The 25,497-nt window shown below is 44.2% G+C and overlaps 1 protein-coding gene across 6 annotated transcripts in view; it reads left to right on the forward strand.

The window, feature by feature from the left end:
- LOC120897435 (MICAL-like protein 1) overlaps positions 1 to 25,497 on the forward strand; it is a 33,565-nt gene that overhangs the window by 684 nt on the left and 7,384 nt on the right. For 3 of the 6 annotated variants that reach the window (XM_040302339.1, XM_040302337.1, XM_040302338.1), the window contains 4 exons: positions 5,424 to 5,589; positions 20,623 to 20,784; positions 22,481 to 22,665; positions 23,607 to 23,665. In XM_040302339.1, the coding sequence (XP_040158273.1) occupies positions 20,633 to 20,784; positions 22,481 to 22,665; positions 23,607 to 23,665 (396 nt within the window). In that variant the 5' untranslated portion in view covers positions 5,424 to 5,589; positions 20,623 to 20,632. Of the gene's footprint in view, positions 1 to 5,423; positions 5,590 to 20,369; positions 20,465 to 20,622; positions 20,785 to 21,193; positions 21,221 to 22,480; positions 22,666 to 23,606; positions 23,666 to 25,497 lie in introns of those variants that run through there. The other 3 variants (XM_040302341.1, XM_040302340.1, XM_040302342.1) reach the window with 3 other exon arrangements.

Here is a 25,497-nt window from a genome sequence, read left to right on the forward strand (position 1 = left end):
AACACAAACACACAGATGCACACATCAACAAATAATCACACACACACAAACACTTCAAGCTATTTTTTTTGATGATTCACCGCTCAAGACCAATGTTGGATGAACGTACTTTTGGTACGTGAACTTTGATATTTATGAAAATAAAATAAAAAAAAACCTGGAACATTGATCTAGTCATCAAAAAAGACCCGAGAAAGGTTTAATGGCGCTTAATTGACGATAAGTCAGGTTAAATGGCTAACTGTCGCGCGACTTCAAAGCGGAATCGTGCCAATTTCAACTCCTCCCGTAGGTCACACGAATTCAATTAAGATCGTGGCACGCCTCCGTTGCGATGGAAACGGCACAGAGGGCAGTGGAGGAATGGTGCTGCTGTGATGGCTTAATTGTGATAACATTAGAAAGAGTTTCATTGGATGTATCAGCATTCACTGTTGATAGAAAATATTGTAAAAGTTTTGTCAATTTTGAACTATGTTTGACGTTTAAAATTTATTTGTCCAAGCACAACATATGCCCATAAAGCAGCTCTCGATTATGCCCTTGTTACCGAAAACTGGAGGGTCATACGCATCAACGGTCACGCATACAGTGACGATCGAATGTTTGGGGATGATGCACCAGTTGGCCAGCTTCCTTCCCCTGTCCTTCTCCCTGCATCCCGGCCGTCTAAAACCCTTTGAAAACAGGTTCCCTGCTAGCGTGTTCTTTCCCTCGTCTCGATGTTTCTTTTCCATTTCGTCGTTGCGATCCACCACTGGGCTGACCTTCGGGCATAGTGGTCATTTATAATTGTGATTAAAGCTGCCCACGCACCAGAAACGACTGGTGGCTGGTATTGTCGTGCGAAGATCGTTGAGGAATAACATCCGCTACTTGCTTCTTTCAATATCGTTTGGAAACTCCAGTATTGTGTCTAACAGTGTCTAGAAATCTCGAAATCTCTGCAAGTAAACGTAACAACGTTGTAAGCTTTTTTGTTCAAAAATGATCATTTCAATCTGATTGTAGATTATCGGCTATTGTAAATGCTTCGTTTTTGATTTAACGTGCCATACTTTTATCGCCAATAGGGAGTTAAAAATTAACTATGAAAATGATGGTATTTTGATTCCTATCGACGTTCGAAAATGTCAAAAAAGAGACAACAAGCCCCTCATTAGGCGTTGTTGCCATTCCGCTGTCAATCTGGACCGAACCATCGAATGAAAGACAAGAAGGATTTCTACACACAATCAAAATAGAAATCATTATGCAAAAAAAAATCCCAAACAGCAAACTGAAAGGTTTGCCCAATTCCTTGTAATCAACCCGTGCCCAAGACCGGTCAGAGCGAAGTGAAATCTCATTTCCGTTTTTGGACGTTCCCCTGACATTAGAACACGCAGGCGTAAATCGGGTAAAGCGTCTGTATGTGTGTATGTGTGTGTGATTGTGTGGGAATGTGCGAGAAATAGGATGAACTACGATCCTAACCGAACGGAAAGCATAGCACAGGAAGTAGCGGCATCTTAACTTCATTCATTTCACGAAACCAAAATGAACAGATTAAAAGCCACGAAAGCAAGCAGGAAGGGTTCAACACCACAGCAAGCACCAAAAAGCGCACACGGACTGGACGGACCTAGGCAAGCTCTCGCGGTGAAGACAGGTCAGGGAAGGACCACGCGGGCCACACCGACCCTTTGCCAACTGTTTCACCATGGCGGCAGGTGCGACGAAAGCGACGACTTTCTACCGAACGGATATGGCGATCGTTGGGACGAAGCAGCAACCGGGGCAAGACGCGCTCAGCTTACTGACTTGACTTTTTGTTTTCTTGCTCTTTGCTACGCCTTTCCTTCTTAAACCGAAACTTGGAATATGCTTTACGAGCGGCCAGACTGTGTGCTGCACCGCGACCCTCTGCCCTAAGGTGGAGCTGTGATTGATCCAGTTTGTGTTGTTTGTCGTTTTGTTTGTCTATCTTCGTGTGTGTGTGTGCGAGTGTTTGTCCCGCTACTCACATCCCCCAAAATACTCACTCGTCCACTTTCGCCACAAACTATAAAGGCAAGATCGTTTGTTTGAAAAGATCGCTCAAAAACTAATTTGTTTAACTGTTTTATTTTAAAATGCACTGGTTTTTAGAAGCGCTAAAGATTAACAAATCATGCAATGATACAGTTGAAGAGGAGAAACTGTAATGAGTGAATCACAATCCGAGCTGCCTGCACTGACATTATCTCGTGCTTGTTAAGCGGAACACGAAATTCAGTGCGAACACTCGTTCTCACTACTTTTGCAAGTGGTGCCTCTTGATAAAATCCCCTTGGAGACCCTTAACGGATTGTTCTTTGGTTTGTATGTGTGTTGGCAATGATAGTTGCGGTGTTCAAAATTAGACTTTTATACTACCACTCGTTGCTTTAATATCAGCTGTACTGCTCAGCTTTCTGTTTGCACAGATAAACACGAATCAAAGCCCTTTTAACACGACGGGAGAGCAAGCAACAACCACTATCTTCAAATGCAAACTAGGTTATCGTACCATCGCTGCTGTTGTTGTGTAGAAAAGTGTGATTTGTCTGGAACGAATGAAGCTATTACAAAGTTCGGTCTAATAAGCTGAAAGTGAATCATTTTCGTTCACTGGTGCGCTATATTTGTACATCAATTAATATTTGAACGATCGGTAAGCCGATCTCTCTTTCTCTCTGTTTCTCTCTCTCACTCTCTCTCTATCTCTCACTCTCTCTCGCTGTATTGCACAGAAATCAGGAAACAACTAACCAAATTGGTCCCCCATCGAAAGCACCTGACCGTGAAACAATTTTCCATTTTCAACCAACGACGTTGGCTTTAACTCCTCTTTGTTGCCGTGCAACAACACTATTGTTTGCGTGTATGTGAAGGTTATTTTTCCACCCAGCTTGTGACTGTATGGCACGACACGACACGCCGCCCCGTCGGTTCGTTCGAAAGCGGAAACCTAATTTACTCCGCGGGCCTTTTACAAACTTCACATGTTTAGACGGAGGTCACTCGGTCTAGGTTCGTGTTCTGCTCACCAAAAACACTTTGGGCGCTCCTTTTTCCGTATGTTCTACGGCGAGCGCCAGTTTTCTCGTGCCGATCTATTGAAGCTTTTTTTCCGTTCCGATCGTTCTTCGATTTCAGTTCATTTCCCACCAGGTTTAACCTGAGGCTTTGTGCAGGCGCGGGTAAATGAGTTGGCGGTTTTCGAGTTTCTCGTTTCGAACCTTTTTTCGTTGCTTTTGTTTATTTTAATGACCTCAAGTAGCACGATATGGAATCGGTATCGATTGATGATTGGGTTGTGTTTTTTTTGGTAGAGGAAGTAAGATTCGTGCACGTGGCTGAGATTTCCTTCTATTATTTACCTATTCTCTTTGATTTCTATCGTAATGAAAATTAATTTCCCGTTTACATGGAATTAGTTTAATAAGGCGTGGTGCTCGTACCAATTAATCCCGTTTACAAACCCCGTTAATTATGAAACGATGATAAATTGTGGAATTAAAGCTAATTGCTATGCATGTGTGTTTGACTGTAACAGACAGTTACAGTGTTTTAGGGAAGAACAAAAAAACACATTAGCAGACACAATTTCTTATCATTGAGCTAAATGCTTCGAATGTCTATAGAAAAAAGGTTGCTTATCAGCCATCAACATGTTTGAAGTTGTTGGTTTAGTTGAGATCATCCTTATAAAATAATTGTCAAGCTGTTTTGTGACAACGAATTGATAAGGCTACTATCAGTGTTTTAGTTTCTCAGACGAATGTCTCATGCTTTTAACATTACCAAACCATTTAGCTTACTTTTGCCATAATTGGATTGGAAAGGTACCCAAATTGCCTGCCAAGTTTAAAAACGAAGATCAACGAACGAACGATCGGTCAAGTAAAAGAAAATTATCGCGTTTGGCTCTTGAACTCCTGGCGGTTACGGCACGACACCATCGATGCTTGCCGCAGTTGCTCCACTTAACCTCAACGCTCGTGATCGTGCAATTCGAAGGCACACCGAGGCACATCGATTCACCCGAGGATAATCTATCGTTTTCGGGGGTTTGTACTTTCTCGTTGACCTAACCGCGAAACGGAGCAAGTTTGTGATTACAGTCTGACTGTGCCACTCCCGGCCGCAAATTGTCCAATCGGTGCGATACGATCGATGCGCGAAGTTAAATGACCTGATACTTCGATGCCCCACGAGGCGGGGGCCCAACCTCCCAACGATGGACTTTGTGGTGGACCTTCATCGTGTTTCATAGTTTTTCACGATTCGCTGCAGAGCCGGCGCAGATTCTTCGTGATTGCATGGTTTGCACTGTATGCACGCGGTTCTGGTGCGATCTCGCGCAATCGAACGGAATTTCGCTTGCCCCGCTGTGCCGCTGTCGTCCGGTGAATGAACGCAAGTACGTGCGGGCCACGCTGAAGGGTGGTGGTTGTTCGTCCAAAACCCTTTCGCTACTTTCACATAACCGTTACGCAAAGGCCGTGACATGGAAATAGTGTGCAATAGTTACTTCTAGCTTGCGCTGAAGGGTTGTACAGGACCTAATGCCGCGTAGAAAAAAGGGGGGTTGGGAGATTTTATTGACCCGCAATTTCCTTTAGCGTTGTACATTTCCGCTATTCACTGGCGGATGGTTTTTTATCGACATGCGAACATGTTTTAGCCTTTTTTTTCGAAAACCTTGCAATGTATGAGTTAGCTTAGTAAATAAACTATCCAATGTCTTCGACTTGTGTTGAATGAAACAACCACAGTTTTAGTGTGAAACCAACGTTAGTCGATTGAAGATACTGAATCTTTTTAACCTTCTGCACACAACACTGCCGAGCTTTCCGGAGGGTTTGGCCCCACAAAATGTTACAAGTTAAACGTTTTGCACATCATTTATACATAGGTGGGGAGCGGTAACGATTCGCCAAACACTTTCACAGCCGCCGTGCTTCGGTTAAGAGGGTTGCACAAGATGCAGGTCCTGAGGCAATGCAGAAAGGGGCACCCGCAGTATACGTGTAGGATCTCTACATCCACTTGTTAACTGTTTTTGCGACTCGTCGTGACGCTGCTGATCGATAGCGAAACCAGCTCGCTCCCACGAAGGTTTCGGTTGCGTCGTTGGCTGGGTGTGTGTGTGTTTCCTTCACCATGCTGGGAAGACACCCCAAGGGAGCACCAATCGAGATCGATAATCGTCCCACATGGAAACACACTTATTAGGCTGGCGCGAACCATACGGAGGTTGAAGAAATAAACAAATCACATTATATTTGTTACATTCGATCCTGAAAGAAGTCGTTATGGCTGCGTTCAATGGGCATTTCTAACAGTTATTTGAATCATCAGCATTGATATAGCATTTGTCAAACTAATTGTGGTTTTTTTTCTTTTTTTCGTTTCAGATCGCTATAAAAACAACCTTCAATTGAGTTAGACAACATTTGGCGAGCTTTTCTTGTTCTCACACTCACAGCGAACGAAAGTTGACACGCAACGCACCGCACCGTCCACGTACCCGTGTCCTTGTTTGCAGTAAATTGAAGTTGATGTTGACTATTCTCATATTTGGTAAGTGTTTGCCACGATCTCTACATATGTGTGAGGTGCGGCGGAGTTTGTTGCGTCTAAGACGCGGTTTACCAGCTCAGCCAGTTCTGGTCCGAGACGACGGGCAGTGGGTTGTTATTTAACTCATTAGGGGATCGATTTGATTGATTCGATCCCAAAATCTCACCCACCCGAAAGCGTGCGTGCGTGCGTCCGCCGTGGTGGTGTTGATTGCGTCACAGCGATTTTGGGGGGTTTGCTTTATGGCTTGTCCTATTTTTCGTATGTTTACCTTTTTCGGGGTGTTTGTTTCCTCTTTCTCTTTCTTGTGGCGAGAGGTTATTTGAAACGATTTTGTTGGAATAGAGTTTTGTCAGGATTAAATAATACGTACTTTCTGATCAAACACTTCCACTTCAATCAGTTTTATTAACATATGTTTTTAGAGCCGTTTTAATTAATATTTGATGTCTTATTAGGCGTGATCAATCGTATGTTCCACAAAAGAAGAAAACAATGAAATGAAATGTTGACAAATTAATTGCACTTCTTACCGAAAAACCGCTGTAAGTGCAAGTGTGCAAAATATGTACCGACAATCTGTGACCGGCCACACTTTCACATTGTCGAAAGTTTTATCGCGAATGAGACCCCCATATCAGTATCCAATTAAAGCTGGCCCGTAGTTTAATTTAGTCAATGCCGTCCTTTCATACCGCTCCATTCATGGCGAGGGGGGCCACCGATGTGCCATTTTCTGTTTCGCGTGGCATTATCATTAAAAAGCTCATCTGTCACGCCGCATGTCATCGGGCATATGCTATTACATGCATGCGCTTCGGCGTCGTTGCGCCAATTGCACAAACTTTCTTCCGAAAACAAAAAAAAAACAAACTACAAGACTTTACCGATTCGTCTCACTTTACGCATACGCGAGTTTCGATGTGCATCGCTGGGCCACTCCTTCGATTTTGGCGGGAAAATAGAAGCAAGCTGCTAAGGGTGTGCGTTTCAACACGAACCATGAGTTTTACGGTTACGAGGTTGTTAATGTTGTGCGGCACGGCAGTTGTGTACGATCGTTTCGGGGAACACAATGTAAACAAAAACACCGGTGAAATTTCGGCGTCTGGTTTTCGACGTTTCCCAAAGAAAGTGCAACAATTTAGCAATACCTCCCTCTTCGCCATTACTTTTGCACGCGTCCTAGTGCTCGCATCGGAGTGTGTATGTGTTGTACAACACTGTCTGCAATTTGCAGATGGTTTAATCTGCTGTACGTTGTGCAGTGTTCACTTACAATAAAGCGGACAACATTGATGATATCTGGAATAAAGAGTGACAACGTACGTTGGGCACAATAAGGGCTACAAACACTGAAATAGTGATGGGAAATATGAAGTTTTCATCGGAATCGATTCCGGATAGTAGGTCCGGAATCAGTTTCCAGAATCGATTGCGGAATCACCTCCAAAACTAGTTCCGGAATCGGATACGAAATCGGTTCCAGAATCGGATTCGGAATCGGTTCCAGAATCGGATTCGGAATCGGTTCCAGAACAACAATTGGCTCCGGAATCGAAATCGGCTCCGGAATCGGAATAGGCTTTGAAATCGGAGTCGGTTACGGCTTTTTATTAAGAATAGACGTTTGGATCCAATGACTGCCTATTGATAGTCGCAAAGAATCAAAAGTTACTAGTAAACGATCCATTCTCATGGAAATTCCCAGACTGATTTCGCTTCTGAAACTGCTTATTTTAATTCAAGAACTGATTATCAGCTAATTCCAATTCTTGAGTCAATTCTGATTCCGTGTCCGGAGCAAATTGCGATTCCTAGGTCGATTTTGATTCCGGAGCCTTTCCGATTCTGGAATTGATTCCGTAGCCAACTCCGGAATCGACTTCGGAATTGGAATCGATTCCAGCATTGATTCCGAGCTACACCACTACACTGAAGTAGGAATTGTTCTAGCTATAATTAGGAATACCAATACATAACACAAACATTCACTAAAGCATAACGCTTGCAAGGCCTAGAATCTGTGGAGAAAGTATGGAATGAATTAGATTTCGATTAAGTAACGATAAAATTGCAGTGCAATTAAAACCGGTTGCTCCGTACACTTCCCTCTTCCAGCTTGGCTTTCATCTCATCTCAGTGACCCTAGACCCACTGTTTCCTAGGCATACACACACAACGTACTTTCGTATCCGGAGACATTATGTACGCGCGCCTGCAGCTTATTAGTCGCAGGGCATCCCGCGTTTAGTTGCCACGAGCGCTCATGTGCCCCCCACACCAGCCCACGACCAAACTCTGTTGCGCGCTAGTCAATGGTTGCGTTTAGTGAACGTTTGACTGGTGTGTTCGCTTCATCTTCCGCGCTTGCTTCTCGATTCAGCGCGACGACCGGTTGCGAACGCGCGCTAATGTTTCCTCCTCTTCCTTCCCTCTCACCCCACGCTCTTCCATCGTACAAGATCTTACTGCAGCACACAGATGTTCAATCGCATCGATGGAGGGAGAGAGGTTCGCCAGGGTGTGAGTGCATAATGATGACGACGATGCCGATGACGACGACCCCGGCATGCGCCGAAGAGTGCACACGTTTCTCGTTGCGTTAGACAGGAAATGACCATTCGGCTCCGTCCGAGTTGGTTGGTCCTAAGGGAGGGAGGGGGGAGTAGTATTGGTTTTAGAAAGTTGTAAGCACGGACCGACTTTCGTTCGGTTTTTTTATTTTTGTCTGACAAGACGCACCTCTAAGCGCATGGGTACAGTCGCTGTGTTTGTGGCGGTTCGTTGTATACGACGTTTAGCAAAACAAAAACCTTCTTCGTCGACGGTTCATTACAATGCTTTCGGTGGACAAGTTTCAGGTTTGCAAATGTAAAAACAAAGTATTACAAAAAAAATATAAAAATTAATTTTTGTCTTAGCTGGGATAGGCATATTTAGTGTTTAATATTTTTTAAAAATATTATCCTCATCTTGATTCAATTTTCGCATGTCTTGGAATAAACAGCGCCAGGGAAACATTGTGCTATATTGTTGTTAGAAACGTGCACGTGTGCGACTGGGCCCAGGTGAAAGGGAACGTTTTTCTTCCCTTCTAAGGGCAAAAGCTCACTGCCTGAAATAATGACAGCAATCGTAGACAAGAAATCGAAAACCGGTACAACAAAAAAAAGGAAGGTGATTTGTGCAAAAGAAGGTGCAGCCAAAATGAAAATGTGCACACACACACTCACGTACAGTCAGCATACAATCTGCACCATGTTTCTAATGCTGCGATAGTTTGTCGTTTTGCCTTTTAACTTTATGCTCTCGAGTTGTTTATGCTACACAGCCAGGCCCCGTTCACTTTCGGCGATCAATGCCTGGTAGAAGGTGCGGCTCTTTAGTTCACATCGTTTCGTTTCGATCGATGATGCGCCTGCAAACGTGCCAAAGGAAAGGCAAGAGGGGAGAATTGATGAATTGATTAACTTTTGGGAGGAAAAAATGGATAAGACAAATAAATCTTTAACATCTGAGTATTGAACTAATAATTTTATGGTTTGAATGAGAAATTTTACATCAGACTGCATGCAATTTGCTAATTAAAAATACCAAGAAGGAAGAAAAAGATTAGAACATCCTTGGATATAAAAGCATGATATCAATTTGCCATAGCCAAAATCATCTTGTGAGTGCCATGACATTGGCCACTCCTGTACGGTCCGCTACTGACATCCACCGTAAACTGGATATAATTAAGCAGCAGCACGCACACATAAATTGAGCGCCCGAAGAAAATGGAGCAAAAGTTGGTCGCTATCACGTAATCGATTACGGCTCAATTAATCAAGTTAATTAATTAATTTAGCAATCATCAACGGCAGTCTCCCGTCAGGGGAGAAAGGAGTATTAAAATGCGATCTTCTCCTTCCAAAACAGAGCTCTTGCTAACCCTCACAGCTTCAACTTGAAGCGAGTCAAAGTAACGGCAGCAAGTTAGATGTTAGAAAGTGAGAGTGACTATTCGATAAAAACGCGTCTCAATGCTTCCAAGACCAAGACCGACCGACCCCGGGTGCTGATGAATGGGGTTCAGAAATTTCCATCTCTAACGAACGCGGCTATATAAATCAAATTATCGGCTGATAGTGAATATTATGAAATCGAAAGTGGAAATAGAGAGCGCGCCGTGTCTGCTTCCCCACTGCCGCTCTGCTGCTAATGTTGACGAGTTAGCATGGGCAACGGTTAACCAACGCAGTCGCTAATGAGCAACTCAGCAACTATTACGGGGGAAAACGAATTAAATGCAATGAAAAAAAAGTTTATATGTTTTGAGTTTTGTTTGTAGAAGGCAATGTTGCTGTACATAACACTTGAATGAAGATAGGAGGTATGCTAACCATGTAACCCTCGTGGATTTGTTTTGCTTTAGGGCTATTGTGTTAAAACTTACATTAACATACTTTGTGCCCTAGTGTACAAAGGTGACCGTCATGGTGCATTTAAGAAGCACAGAAACAAACACTCACAAATCCGATAAACCACGTTTCTGTTTAGTCGCGATGATAGTGCGCGACCATGCAGCTACCGAACTAAGCGGCGCGTACCGAATGTGTGTGTGTGTACACATGGCTCGATTTGGCCGCTGCACGTGTCTATGTGTGAACTCGTTTAGCGAGACATGAGTGCGAGAGCGGTGGATTATGTTGCACGAGGTGCGCTGTATCCGGCTGACTTTGCCGCTATTCTCCTCAAGGCTAAGACGATTTAGTGCCGATTCCACCAACAGCAGTGTCGGCCGCTGGCGCAACAACTCGCCCAGAATGAGACGAATGTGCCGCGAGATCAAATTTCTGCGCCCGTGCAGGTCACGGTGAGTCAATGTTGCTGATGCGGTTGGTTCTTCTACCTAGAAAGATTGCTGCCACCTTCAGAGATTGTGGATGATTCACAACTTTCCATGGACACAATGCTAGTGTGCCAACTGTGGGGTGGTAGTCCGACATCGGAATATTAACTATGGACTTCTTCAACTACTGGTTTAAGAATACGTATGAGTTACAGTACCCCGTGTGTTGCTGGTTGTACGTTGGGCTCTTGTCCAGTTGTGGGCTTTCCTAGGTGGTAGGTATGGGAAGCGTTGGAAAGATATGGCACGAAACCACCTCAACCGGTCGCAGAAACCCTACAACTTCTTATTTATAACGACGGCTCGAATGAAGTTTACAAGCTGATCCTTAAGATAGTGCTGAACTAAACAACATAGTCAAGCAACTTATCGGTTGTTCAGTAAATCAATCTGACCCGTCACACCCCGACCCCCAAGAACGAGTATGAGTGTGAGAAGTTTGTCTGGTGTCTGTCGTGCTGTAGTGTCTAGTGGAGATCGGACGGCAAGCGAGAGAGAATGGTTTATTTTTGAGGCAGCAAGTATCTACTTTGGCGAGTGCGCTGTGTGTTTGTCCATCAGGAGATGCACGCTAATGCGTTGAATGCATGTATCCTATTTTTGGAAGGCGCAAGGTATATTCTTGGATGGTTCCTGCTGTGTGTTGTGGCGAGTTATTTTGATTCCCGTTTAAATATACATTGCTTAACTTCTGCTATGTTCGTGCGAAGGAAGTGCTGTTTCCAATGTTTAAAACTATTCTACGTGGTGTATTTCATTTTTGCATTTCTATTTCATTCTTGTAGAAATCAACACGGCATAATGGTTGCTAACTGCACGAAACATCCTAAACATTATTTATAAAGTTTGTAGGTAAATTTAAAATTTGTTTGCTTCGAATTGATTTGGATAATTGCGTAAATAAATCACTTCTTCTGGATCTCAAAACTTTAACCTCGCATAATTTAAACACAGCGTAGCAACAGCGGCGGCGGTATCCTTGTCCCTTATTTATGGGCGATTCAGTCCTTCTCAAAATTCACCCTGCCCATCCAGGATGAAGAAATCAATACTTGAGGCTTCGTCTTCGTCGTCTTGTGAAAGGTATAATGTGCATTCTCGGACGGCGTACGGAAAGTAGGCAACGCACGACGTATGAAGAGGGATCGTTCAATTAGGCAAGATTCAGGACCGGCAATCCGATCGGCTTCTTTTATATCGCCGTGTTGTTGCCTGCTCTATTATCTTTAGGCTTCATCTTGCACTGCACACTTGCAAAATGACAGGGAGGAGGTGGGGGGGGGGTTTGGTAAATCGATTGGGGCTGGTCTTTACCGCTGCAACATTGCAGCCACACACAGTTACAGTATCCGTGTCACCGAAAGACTTTGCCCGCCAGCGGTCAAGTCTGTCCTGCAACAAACCGGTTCCAGGCACTCGTCGATTTCCAAGAATCATGCCTCACTTCGAAACCAAGCCCCCTCCCTTCCCTGTTTCCCCAAACCACGGACGAAAACCGATGCCAAACCACCGTTGACCACCCCCAGGGGCCGAGCTCGGTGGCTGTTGTGAGAGAGTCTCATTTCTTATGCGCTGCACAGCGTTCGCAGTAGAACGAACGCGATTCTTGTGCACGGGGGCGCACGGGAAGCAGTCATCAACAACAGGCCCTCGTCAAGGTGCCCTACCTACCTGCCCTCCGTTATGCTGACTCCCCTCTCTGGTCAACAGAGGAGCTCTCTTTTCTGACTACTTCAGACAACTTCTGCAGCACCCTGCGGGTTAGAGTGCGACGCAGCAGATCTTCTTCTGACCGAAAAAGTCAGACTTGGACGAAATGCTCTTCGGTCCCAAAGGCAACAAAACCAGTTTGCTGACCTGATTCTGCTGAAGAGAGCAGGCCGCTAGGGCAGAAGGACCAACTACGGTTGTGTTCGCTTTAGTTTGCCGATCGTTGGGATCGATCTCTGTTGATGCGCTTAGCACTTCCGCAATGATGCTCGTTCTCTGGTACGTTCGTTTGGATATCTTAGATGGATGTCCGTAAAATCCTGAAAAAATGTGCTGCAAGAAAGTGTTTAGCGCTACAGTAATAAATTAAATTAAAATGGCATGTTCATACCCTGCATGATTCCACTGCACTGCATGACAGCTTCGTTTTCATTTTCACTTTAATGTCTAATCCAAACCGTCCGGCTAAGGGGAATGGATTGATGCCATAAATCACGCATATGTTTCCACCGTCATGGTAAATGTAAGGTGCGCCAAGATGCACAACCTTTCTATTTCTTTATCACTTTTATGATTTTAAGCAAATAGTAATACGAATAACAGAAGATCTTTTGATCCTGAGCTTATTTACAAACAAGTTGAAATGCATTTCTAATACCAACATAGCGCTTAATACAAACTTGCGACGAGCGCGATCGTTGGTTTCGCTTTTCTATTTTCGTTTACTCGCCCAGTTAGTCAATCTGTTCAATCTCGCACCACCAAAGTAGAGATCCCGCCCTCCAATCCAGTGGGTTTACTCATGAAGGCAATCACAGATAGTAATTGCACGCTGGCGGTGTGTACAAATAACGCAATTCCAAGACAGTCGTCGGTTATGTTTTAGAGTGGATTTGCACACCGAACCGCAAGACAAAATGAACAAAGAGCAATGACCACAACGCGACGTACCGTCCACCTCCGGCGTGCCGAGGAATGTTTTCAGCATTAGCACACGCGACTGTTATGCTCCTACGGCCATTAGAGGTGTTTAGTGTCGTAGAAATACGTGTATGCAAGTTGTCTGCCATGTCAGCTGTTATTCGGTGCCAATGTCATTTGTCTTTATGACCCTTTAATGGCCTTTAAACTGTTCGCTCGAGGAGGGCTACACGTTGCAGATATGCTTAAGACACTTGGAATTTATGTCTCAATCGCTTATTCGGATTTATTTTCCAAAACGCAATGGGAAGAAAATCACTTAATTTGTTTCAAATGATTTATTTTCATACATATGGTCTTTTTTTCTCTTTTTGATTAAATGAAATCAACCTAATAGTGCGTCTTTAACTGAACGAAGTATCTTCGTGCTTATTGCTTTCGATCATTTTGAACGAATCCATCTCTAAGTTACGCAACAACAATGTATTTGGCTCATATTTTTCGTGTACGATGTATCGAGCTCCCCCTTAACGTCTTGCTCGATTTCATGATGACCCGCTTGTCATTGATGCCACACCCATCTGTGTCACGGGCACAAACTCGAACCGCGATGAAGCAAGGGAAGCTTCTTTCGCTGCCAGTACGATGCCACTACCTCAGTGCAGACTTCGTCGGGTCATCGATCAACCCAGCGGCGGCCCGTTTGGTAGTTTATTGCAACCAGTGTATTGAACGGCGCACGGAGCAAGGGGCAACGTGTGTCATTCGTTGATCGAGTCCTTCCTTTTGCAGCTTCCCAACGCCGCCAACTGTACCACCGCCAGCCCAATTTCTCGGCCCACACCGTACACGGCGGCCTCCATGGTAGTTTCACGCCAAATTCAATTATGGAACTGTCGATTCCATAATTTCTGCTCCGCGGAGGTTTGCCGAAGGCGTTTCATCATCATAATAGTCTTCTCGCGATTGCTTGACGGGAGTTTGGGGCGGGTAGACGGGTCAGAGCTTCGAGCTGGAGAATAAAACTGGTTGCACTCTAATTTGCATGCAGCCTCGTCGTGGCAGTGCGTCGTTGTTCTGCGAATGAGTTCATGGAAAAAGGTTTTCCACCTCATCTGGTGCGCCCAGCAATACCAGTAGTTGTTTGCCTGCCAGTCGTATTGCGCTCGCTTGCCTCACCAACCTTGCGGGGGTATATGCTGCTGTGTGTGGTTGAAGTGGTGGCCAATTGGATAATTTCAAACCCATCAAACGAGAAGTAGCACATGTACGCCAGGTAGAAACATTCTTAGTGTGTCTGTGTAAGTGTGTGTGTTTGGGGTGCTGTGTCGGCGCGAGTAATGGCCGGCATGTTTAACTTGACGTCAAACGCGGCGAAGCGTTGATGATGGTGGTGTTCCAGAGGTTCGTCGTCTAGCGGATTTGGAGGCCGTTGAAGTTCTTTGTTGTGTGCAATGTCGCAAGCCCAAAATCGCTCGCAAGGCGAAAGCACGATCGTGTTGTTTCTTCGCTCCAAACCAAACGACCGATCACTTTCGGCCGAGGTCGATGGTCGCATTTGGAGTGGTGCATGAAGGAGTTTTAACTGTTTGCTGTTGATTGTTTGTTTCGTGCTGGACTTGATCCATTCTACGTTCTCATTTGAATGGCTTCATTTTCGGGTTACGGTGCGGGCGTCTCCAAGGTCTCCCAGCTGCTCGCTCTCACTTATTAACCCCGTTGGTGTGGTTTGGCCTAGCAGTTTGTTTTATTTCTTTCTTTTTTGTCTCGTAAGCTGTTGGCACGGCCAATCGGCACTACGATATTGTCATGATTTCTTTCCAACACACGGGCCCGGCTCTCTATGACTCACCCGGTCGGGTGCTGCCCAGCGATAGTGTGTGAAGCGTGAAGAAAAATCGCGCTCGACTGTCCCAACCCTCCGAAAGCCCTTGCCGTCTGTACGCTGGCTGCAAACCGCAGCTCGTTTGCCCAGCTCGAGTGGACGGCGAACTCCTCCTAAGACACGTTATGTGTTGGGAGCGAAAATGTTGATGTGAAACAACAACCGCAACCACCACCATCCCTCGGTGGCGTTTGTTTGCGCTGGCGTTTAGGGGTAGCGTATCTTTCTCTTCGTTTTTCCTTGTTTCCTTTTTTTTCGGAGGTCTTAACCGCAGAAGATTGTCTTTTGCAGCGTATATTTATATGTTTATTTATGCTTTGTTAGATTGAAGACGCGAATTGTACCTTCTATTTTCACGTCTGTTCACGTCGCCACATACACATTTCTCCTCGCATTTACCGGAAGGAGAGAAGGGTCTGTGTTGTTACGTTCATATTCTGTGAGTTGTGCTTTTTGCTTCGTTCTCACAGCAATTCATGCTTCATTATTTTGTACTTTGGGGTTGGGGTGTCTTTTTTATGGTGCTATGATGGTGCCTTTTTTCTCCCACTGTCTTCACTGCCGCCATGTTTGCCTCTTCCAAAGATTCGAGGGATTTTGTGTGTGTCCGCAGGTGTGTTTGTTTCTCGAAAACAGAGGTTCGGTTTTTTTTGTTGCTACATATACCTTACGAATGGCGCAGATTTGGGGTTTGTGGTTAAGACCTTTTGTCATTGTTATTGTACACCAAAACATTCACTACCTTTTCTTTTTGTGGAGCTTCCTTTCAAACGTTTGGCGATGAGAGGAAGCGGCTTGGCAGTGAAAAGCGATAATTTTAATATTCCGTCGCAATCTGTGTTAAATTGTACTGATGTCATCTTTCTTTTGTTGCAATGTGGTGTGGTGTACCTCATAATCCACCGTGTGTCTAATGTGGTAGGTGAGATACGCTACGTGAACGGTGGTTCATAACTCTGATGTCTTCTTTCAAGTTTCGCGACGTAGGCACACCTACACCACGTGTCGTCCTCTCGCTTTTGTGTTGTTTTTTTCCTTTTTCGTGATGCATTTGAGTTAGAAAAGGTGTATGGAACTGAAATGAAAAGGATGAGCTTTTTTTTTAATTTACTTTCACGTCTCTGTGGCTATGGTTTGTGTGGTTTGGAAACCGCAGTACGGGCGACAGCGCATTGTAATTTACGACGTGTGCTATTACCGCAATTAACGGAGGTGTGGAAAATTGTTGACGAATTGTTCCTTAGTAATGCGTAGGTACTGACTGAACGTGATAGGTACTGACTGAACAGAAAGGCCGGGACATTTATACATGAGTCATTTTCATAAAATAATGTGTGGGGCTAATATGATGTTTAAGACTTTAAATTACTAAAGTTATGTATCCAATTTATTTAAATGCTCCCAATTCTAAAGACACGAAACATCATAAAAAGTCACTGCTTGTAGTCGCTAACATCAAGTAATGGTTGATTGTTTTCGACACTCATCGTTACGAAAGGTTTAAACAACGTTTCAGAGAATTTCCACTCTAAATGATATCTTCAACGTTCTTCAATTCTTAAGAACAGTAGACACAACACACTTCAACAGACAACCAAAACCACGGTACAAATTCTTCGTGTTATGTTCTCGGGAGCATTTTTTAAGTGAGGAGTGAGAAGATTCTCGTAGCAGCGTCCACCAAATGATGGCCAGTTTGGCCGTTGCTTAAAAGTGCGGCTGTAGTAGCGCCAGAGAACTGTTGGAAGTTTATTGCCCCTCGTAAATCATATCATTAACCTGAATTGCAAGGTTTCACATTACAGCGCCAGCGTCGGAATAAATCATGCACAGACGGATCCGATCATAATGTTAGGCTTTCCTGGGATTTCTTGCTCCCTTGGAAGGTATTGTGAAGCGTTCCGAGATTAGGGCGCAATCCGTATCCGTTGTTCTTTGTAACGGATCTTTTCATTCTAGTGAAGAACAATCGACGAACCTTTTATCACATAAGCACACTCTGCACGAACAAACGAACGATAGAATTGTAGCATTAGAACTAGGTTGAAAAAATATACTTGAAAAATAGTCTATATCCTCTATGATCTTTTGTATTATTTGTCGATGCTGTTTTTGTCCCGTTCATCGGAAAGTCTTGCTTTGTTCAGAAGTAAAATGAGAGAAAACTCTCGTTCTAAAGGTTCATTTACCTGGGACGAGACATCCATTCCAGTGTGTTCTGGTGCAGGCCAAATGTTGGATAACAGCAGCAGCAGTAGCAGCAGTAACGTCCGTAGCGTGTATGCTAATCAGTTTTCTTTACTTTCTTTTCTCCGCGCGTATGATACGGTGGGTCATTCCGAACGCGAAGCTTTGATGGCGCCATCTGCCAGGAACGTTACGGTTGCCGACCGTTAATAGCGGGTACGCCAGAGCAGTGAGAAGGAAGGGGACTACCACTAAAACAAAGTACCGCATGGTCAATGAGCTTGTATGGCGATATGTGCGCTTGCACGCGGGGATGCTAATGGAGCTTTCTCCATTACAGCAAGTAGTAGTGCGTTTTGATAACACTATCCAGCCTGTACGGCTAGTAGCTGTTACGAAGCTGACACGAAAACGCTCGGTGAAAAGTGCTCCATGTGTGTTGAAGCACATGGACCATTTTGCTCGCCCGATCACCGATTGCCGATAAGTGTGTGTTGGTGTTGTGATTCTTGTTTTGTAGACTGCAAGAAGAGGGGTTTGTTGTTATTCTTATTATTATTTTTTAATTCACTTTCCGTGCCGCTGCAGTTCAGCGTACACTCGACGCGGGCTATGTTCATCATCAAGTTTTATTGACCAGGATTTCCACGCGAATCCGGTATATCCGGAAAGATCACTCGATGTGCACGCTACAGTGCAGTGGAGGACACACACACACACACGCATCTGCTGCACGGTGACACATCTCGTATGGTAATAAAGTAATTAAACTAATGATTATTTCCGCCCTGCTTCGTCAGCGAAGAGAGTCACAGTTAACTGTGCTCGTTGTTGCTGCCGCTGTTTGTTTACGCTTACTCGGCACGATAAATCCACGCCGGGCTCTCCAGTGTCCCGGACACTTTCAGCATGGCCTGGCCATGCACGTTGGTTGCCGGGCGTTTACTGCCATCATTTATACGATGAGGATGGTTTCACCTTAGAGGGACCACACTGTTGCCGAATGTTTTGTATCTCGCCCTTTTTAATTCGTCCCTTTTCTGCCGCAACGTAATTTTGGGCTCTCACTGCAACTGAAGTATGTAGTCGACACTGTACGTCAATTAGAGTGCGAGGCAATTTTCTATTTGTTTTTGTCACTTATACAAAATTGCCGATAAACTACAAAACGAATTGAATCTTGTTATATATTGCTATATACTACATCCCAATATTCAGGCGTAATTATTTATATGTATTTTTTAAAGCATTTTACAAAAAAATCTGCAAATTGATGTCCAGAGTAGACTATATGCACTATCAAATCTATTATCACAAAACATGCTGGATATTATAATTAAAACTCAAATGAATCGTTATAAACTTTTAATAAAAATCTTTTAAAATTTCATCATTGCTCTAAACACAGTTATCTGTGTAACTCTTTTGTCAAGTTTAGAAGGAATCTTTTCCTCCAGAGATTCAATCAACGGTGTCGTATCATTTGCACTACGTTGCTATCAGGCCATAATGTAGGCCATCCCTTATCGGACAACACCATCACCGACAAGCTCCCTGGGCCAATCGCTAATCTGCATGCTGTTGTGCTCATCCGAGAACAAGATATACCAGAATAACCGTTCAAACAGGTGGCGGCTGCATGATGCGGCGCCGGTACATAGTGGCGTGTAATTAATTTTTACCGTTCGAAATTGTTTACCGATCTCAATCTCTCCCATACGGACATGTTCGTGAACAGTGTTAGTAGTTGTAGCGAATCTGATGTATTGCTAATAGTTGTTGTTTTTAATATTCACTTAACACTAAAACTACTTTTTACGTCTTAAATGTGCGTTGTTTTTGTGATATACCCATACGTACTTATCTTATAAGAAGCTTTTGTGCTTCAACTCCATCACGAGATGTATCCATATATGGTAAAAATACATTACTCAATCACATCAAACGCTGTCGTCTGTCTGTGCAGCACAACAACACGCAGTAGGGTCGGTTCGGCACAAAGAACTTGTTTCCCGCCATTTCCGGTCGCTTGAGTTCCTCCATGAGGCGCTCGAGGTCCATATCCATAAATGGGATTGCTGATTGGTGGTGGTCGTCGTTGGGCTGATTGGCAACAAGCCATATAATACGGAAGAGCAGCAGGACTGTTTGGGCCTGTCAGGAGAAGAAGGCTAAAACGTACTTCCGACTCAAGCATAGACCATTCTGCAACCGGCAGTTTGTTCCTTTTAGCGCTTCGAAAGCTAGCGATCTCCCTTTCGTATTTGTACACCATGCGCTGAGCCCCTACGATCATCAAAAAAGGAGATACCCCTCCCCTCCTTGCCAAGATGGGAAGGTCTTAATAGTATTCCCATATCATCCGGTAGTTTGTGGAATTACATGAATTATTGTAAACATCACGTTTCGACGACTTCATCTAAAAGGTGAGAAGAGAAAAGAAACCATGAACGATGTCTCTGACTGCGACGGATTCATTCATGGATTGGTTGCAGAATAGCGCCGACCTTTACTATCCTTGACGGGGAAAGGGAACTAGCTGGTATATGTGTGTGTGTGTGTGTTTGGGTAAATTGCCATCTACCAAGGCTATGATATGGTAAGGAAGGAAAGAAGAATAAAATCACTGCAGGCGGAAGGTTTGTGTTGTGTAAAACCTGAAGGTAACAGTCCATAACAGCGACAGTTACTTAAGGCTGCTGTTGGTTGGTTCGTTGAATAAAAGTAAAAACATTAAACACTACCATCGTAGCTCAAAGACCAAACTATAGTTTTGGGTTGGTAAGCGTCACGCACGCTACGGTGTCGGACAGCACTAGCGCCGCACTCTCCACCGATCAACAGCGGAAAAACAAGCGACGAACCTCTCCGACGATAACGACTGTGACGGCGTGCAGGTGACGAACCTTCCCCTCCCTTTCAGCTGAACCTAACCGTTTCCTTGGGTCATATCAAAGAGCAGTGCGTGTTGCGAAGGGGAGAAAGAGAGTGAGAGAGAGAGAGAGGGAAGACAGGGGTTAGGGACGTATTTTGTTGTTGTTGTTCGCGTTGTTGACCATACGGTGTGAGCCGGGGAAGCGCGGGGTCGGTCTTGCACGCATCGGTGCGTTCATGGTGGCCCCCGCGTCACCGCGGCTCGGGCTCGGGTGCGCGCGCTCGCGCACTCTCGCACGATCGCGGTCGTAGATTTAGTCAGTGTTTAACGAGAGCCCTACCAGACCGGACGTAATCCGTCGAAGACTTTGCGCACGAACCCCACCGTCTACAGACACTAAGTCAGTTTGACATTGAGTAAATGGTGGACGGGACACACATACTACCATTCCTCTCCTCATCCATGTGTTTCTTTCTCTGTTACTAATGAAAGTGTTTCTATTTTTCTTCTCGTTCTATTTTATGTCCGGGCGCTGCGCATGGTGGTTGTTATCTGCAGAAAATTTAGCATGTCCGAGCGTCGTGGAACGAAGGCACTAGAGTTATGGTGCCGCCGAATAGCCGAGGGCTACAAGGATGTTAAAATCACGAACATGAGCACCTCCTGGCGTGACGGTCTAGCTTTCTGCGCCATCATCCACAACTTCCGGCCAGATTTGATGTAAGTATGAGCACAGCGGGGGTTTTAATGTTCACCCAGTGCGTTTGTATATATTTCGCGCTTCTTCTCACCTTATCACCACGAGCTTGCTTACATCACGAGAAAGCTCCTCACAGCCAGTCTACAAAACAACAAACACACAGAGCTACAAACACAAACATCGCGGAACTAACAGTACACCACACAATAGAATCCCGCAATAGTACACACAGCGCCTTAAACCCTGTCCGGTACACAACTCTCTAACCCGAAATGTATCTTCCGCCGCCACACGCTGTTGACTAACGCTTTCTAATCGAATATTTTTTCGGCTTCTTGCTTCCAATCCAAACCAAAACAACAACAACAACAACCAAATAAAAAAAAACTCTCCCTCAACAACCATCTTCACTCTCTTCACATGCGATAGATACTAAACAATCGTCTTTACACACTAGTAAGTATATGTTTCACGTTTGTTGTTAAACGGAGAACCACCACCTCTTGTCCAACGGGGGGGAGGTGGGTCTTCCAGTGTGAAGTGTGTTGTGTATTTCTATGTGTGTGTGTGTGTAGAGATGGGGGGGGGGAGGATTTTAAGGCTAATTGCACGTGCTTCGTGTAGTGTGTTTGGGGGTGTGATGTAGTGAACTTTTTCGACACACCCGGTGTAATGCTCCAGTTTGCTGTGTGATTTTTGTGTTGTTTTTTATGATAGTGTTTTCAATCCACCCCTGTGGTTGTCTTCAATAGAGAAGGAGAGAGAGAAAAAGAGATCCAGTTTTTAACGAAAGCTTCCAAGGTGCGGTTGGTTTGATGTTAAAAATGTGTGCATTAAACGGTGAATAGATATGATGCCGATGCCGATGCCGATGATGATTGCAATGTGAACCAACCCAAAAACGGCCGCGAAACGCGCAACCAGTAGACCGAGGAATGGGGTGTTGCGTCGTTGGAAGAGAAAGGCGTCGCCGGTTCTGGCGGTGGTGGTTGTTGCTTCCGAATGATTAATATTAAAGAGTGTTGATTGTGTTGAAGCACCGAACGTGATACCACCGAATGTCCGCAGCGAAACGTACTGAAATGACGCGTAGCAGCACCGTTCGACTCTGGAGTTCGTTTGTCGTAGTGTACGGACGGATGTGGTCGCATTGGTGCACGTACCTTGCCGAGATCGAATATTATTATGCGCGCTTCTTTGAATATTTATTAGTGAGGTGAATCCGTTGAGACCGTCCCTTTCGAGCTTTCAAATCTTACCGTTACGGAACCGTAATTTCAATTTCAAATCTGTTTTGATAGTGTGTGAAATAGTGAACAAAGAAGCTGTAGCATGTACGTGGTTCAAGAGGTCAAGGGATCGTACGTGGTTTTATCCTGAGTTTTTCATAATAATCTAACATTGGTTTTGCATCGAATTAATTATTTTTTATTATTATTTGAATTGTGTGGTTCATCTGGTTCATCTCTCAATTACTCTGTACCTTATTAATCTTATTTCTCTAACATTATTCACCATTCAATCATTTACTATGATTTTCTTTACTAATGATGCTATTTTGTTGTTTTTCTTATTTCATTTCATCCCTTTTATGCACTTTGCTTGGTTTGTGTGTGTGTGTGTCCGTGTGTGTTTACGTGTGGGTTTGCATATTTTGGTTCGTGTGGTTTTTGCTGTTTTGAAAACATCCGGCATCCGGCTTGTGCACCGTTGCAGCGATTTTGCAAGCCTCAGCAAGGACAACGTGTACTACAACAATGAACTAGCGTTCACGATCGCAGAGCAACATCTCGGCATACCGTCGCTGCTGGATCCGGCTGATATGGTCAAATACGAGGTGCCGGATCGATTCTCAATTCTCACTTACCTGTCCCAGTACTACCGAGTGTTCAGCAATCAAGGTAGGTTCCCAGCCAACGTGCAAATGCTCACATACTGCACACAAACATGTGTTTTGGGTGGGGGCTGGTGGCAATGCTCGCATAGCACGCCGATCAAGCATGCTTGCATACATTCAGCAGCTGGACATTAGAATTGGCTTTTAATCATAACCATCTTGACGCGAGGGCCACCAATACCACCCGAACTGCAACGACACTAATCAGACCCTGGGCGCATGTCGCATAGCCTCACCAGAGCCAGTCACTGCTGACGGGTCTTGTGTGTGTGTGTTGTTTACAATCCATTTATAATGAAAAAAGAATAATCGTTGGAGCATAGCACACGATTCCGCACGACCTCTCCCGTCCAACGGTGGTGGTGTTGGTGGTGGTGATGGTAATTCTACTTTATGATCAAGCCTCCCAACAGCGAGCGTTTGTTTGACCGGTATTGCAGCTGCGGTAGTGTGGCCGCGGGGCATGCGAAAGGAGTGAAATACACAGGAGTGTCTAACAATTAATGGTCGATCGGTTGACAGTGATCCGTAATGGTAAATGATTCTGCGATCACGGCAAAGTGATAACTTTCAATTGCCAAGCCTTCGGGTGCCACGTTAGAACCGTTTGCGATTCAACACCTGTGTCAGCTTTTGTTAGCCAGTTGCGCATTGCAATAAAATCAAATGCATGCAAATTCAATTTATTAACACTCGAAGGTTTCTTTTTTTTTGCTAGTAAAGTAGCATTGAGTCTGTAAGTTAACTGCTTCATGTTATTGTTTTAGAAGTATTTGTAGTAGAACGGATTGTTCTTTCATTTGCCCAACGTTAATCGTTAATGATTCTGCTTATAAACTCGATCAAATTAATTAACTGTTTTATTTCCATTTTTTTTTCTTCTTCTCTTCCTTTCCTCTTCCGCATTTCCGTGTCATAAATCACCACTGATACTCAATGTTCAAGAACCAGCAAGTAAGAAGGTCGTCGCAAAGGATACCAAAACCGATGACCTAACCTCAAAGGTAAGCGCACCGCGAATAATGAATAAACCATAAATTCAACTCGAACGGCACGATCCTTCGATCGATCTGTGTAATAGAAGAGGCTACTAAAGAAAGTCTTAACTAATGCTTTGCCTTGGTGATGGTACTAGGGTGGTGTATGAAACGTCCTTATCGGTGCGAACTGTCGTATATCACGTTGAGAATGGTTCCATCATTTGCGATTAACGGTTGCTTTTCTGCGAAAACGGGGGTTTCTTTGTTTTAGAGGGTGAGGTGGTAGGCCCAGCATACAAGAATCTTAATGACTCTGATTAGCTTAAGACGTAACTTGTGTAGTGAATCTGAATGCGATCTACACGAAACAGAAGGACAATTAGCTTTTATTTCAAACTAAATAACTTTATCTAAACCCCGCGTGTCTGTGCTCTGTGTGAAATTCCAGCGCATTTACTTCCATAGAACAGAAGAAAATTGAAACTCTCAGTAAGTTAAACTAAGTGAACCGTTACAGCATCCGGCGGCTGGTGGGACCATTCTCTCTCACCGTGCTTGCGCTTTTCCCATCCATCAATCGTTGTCTTCATGGTGTATCAGCCCATAATATCATCATTACCATAATCACATCGAACGGTTGTATCAGAGTGTGGTGTTTGGTCGTCGGTCTATGCTGTCTCCTCCGTTGGTGCAGGGTATTGGTGGCGGGCTGAATTTCTAGGTTAACCGTCCGAATGCGGAATAATTGGATTGCAAAAACGGCGGCCCAAGAAGGGAAGCAAAGAAAAAAAATCGACCTCTCAAGTCTGACAGACACAGGAAAGCATCATATCGTCGGGAGAAGGACCGACCGGAGGGAAATGCTCACGCTATCTGTAACCCGTGATAGAATATTACCCCACAGTGGGAAATGCTTTGTGAAAAGGAAATGTACAATAATGATGGCAAATTATATGTAGTTCCGAGCCGCTTGCGTGCTCAGGCAGGGCGGTAGAGGCATCGTATTCATGTATATGGCATTTGGCACTGCGCACGGCGCTGCACACATCTAGTGGGGCGCTTTTTTCTATTTCTATAGAGTGTTTTTTTTCTCCTTGCTTCATACTGACCGCCGGAGGCTACGAATAGGTTATGTTAGATATCAATTTCACTATCCTCCGTGGTCCGTGATTTAACCCGCAATCTTCCGGTGCAATTTTATCTCACGCCGAACGATGTAGATGTAGGAATTGGATTTAAGTTTAGGCATGCACTATCTATGTAGAAATAATTTGGGCGAATTCACAAACTGTACAATTGTTTTCTACTATGTTTATTCATCTTTTGAAATACTTTCTTTTTATCATACCGTCATGATATATGTAAAAATAGTTTACATGTTATAAACATCAAATGACAGTGTATAAAACAATGTGATTTTTTCCTGTAAACTAAAAAAAACCTTCATGAATTACAATCATGACAGTTTTTTCATCTTTTGTCAATTCTTTTTAAACACAATTGCAACACAAAAGTGCAACACGGCTGCACAATTACAATACTGCTTCAAGCACAGCGGAAGTGCAGCTAAAACTCACCGGAAGATAATTCATTGATTTGGGCGTTGGAGAAAGAGTGCCGTCAAACTGGGAACGCCATATCATTTTACCATACCGTGCCATGGTACGTTCAAACGATCAAACAGAGTCGAATCTATTGTTCATGCATCGGGCACTTGTGTCATGGCTCGCGTCTGGCGCGGGAAGAATCACTATAGTTTTTGTTTTGTTTTGTGCATGATCGTGTGCGTGTCTCAAAATTGGTCGATTTGCTGTGCGCTTGAGTGATTTTTAATTCGAATGACAATTTAAAAAGCA

The sequence above is a fragment of the Anopheles arabiensis genome, chromosome 2, assembly GCF_016920715.1.
Source record: "Anopheles arabiensis isolate DONGOLA chromosome 2, AaraD3, whole genome shotgun sequence".
NCBI lineage: Eukaryota > Metazoa > Arthropoda > Insecta > Diptera > Culicidae > Anopheles > Anopheles arabiensis.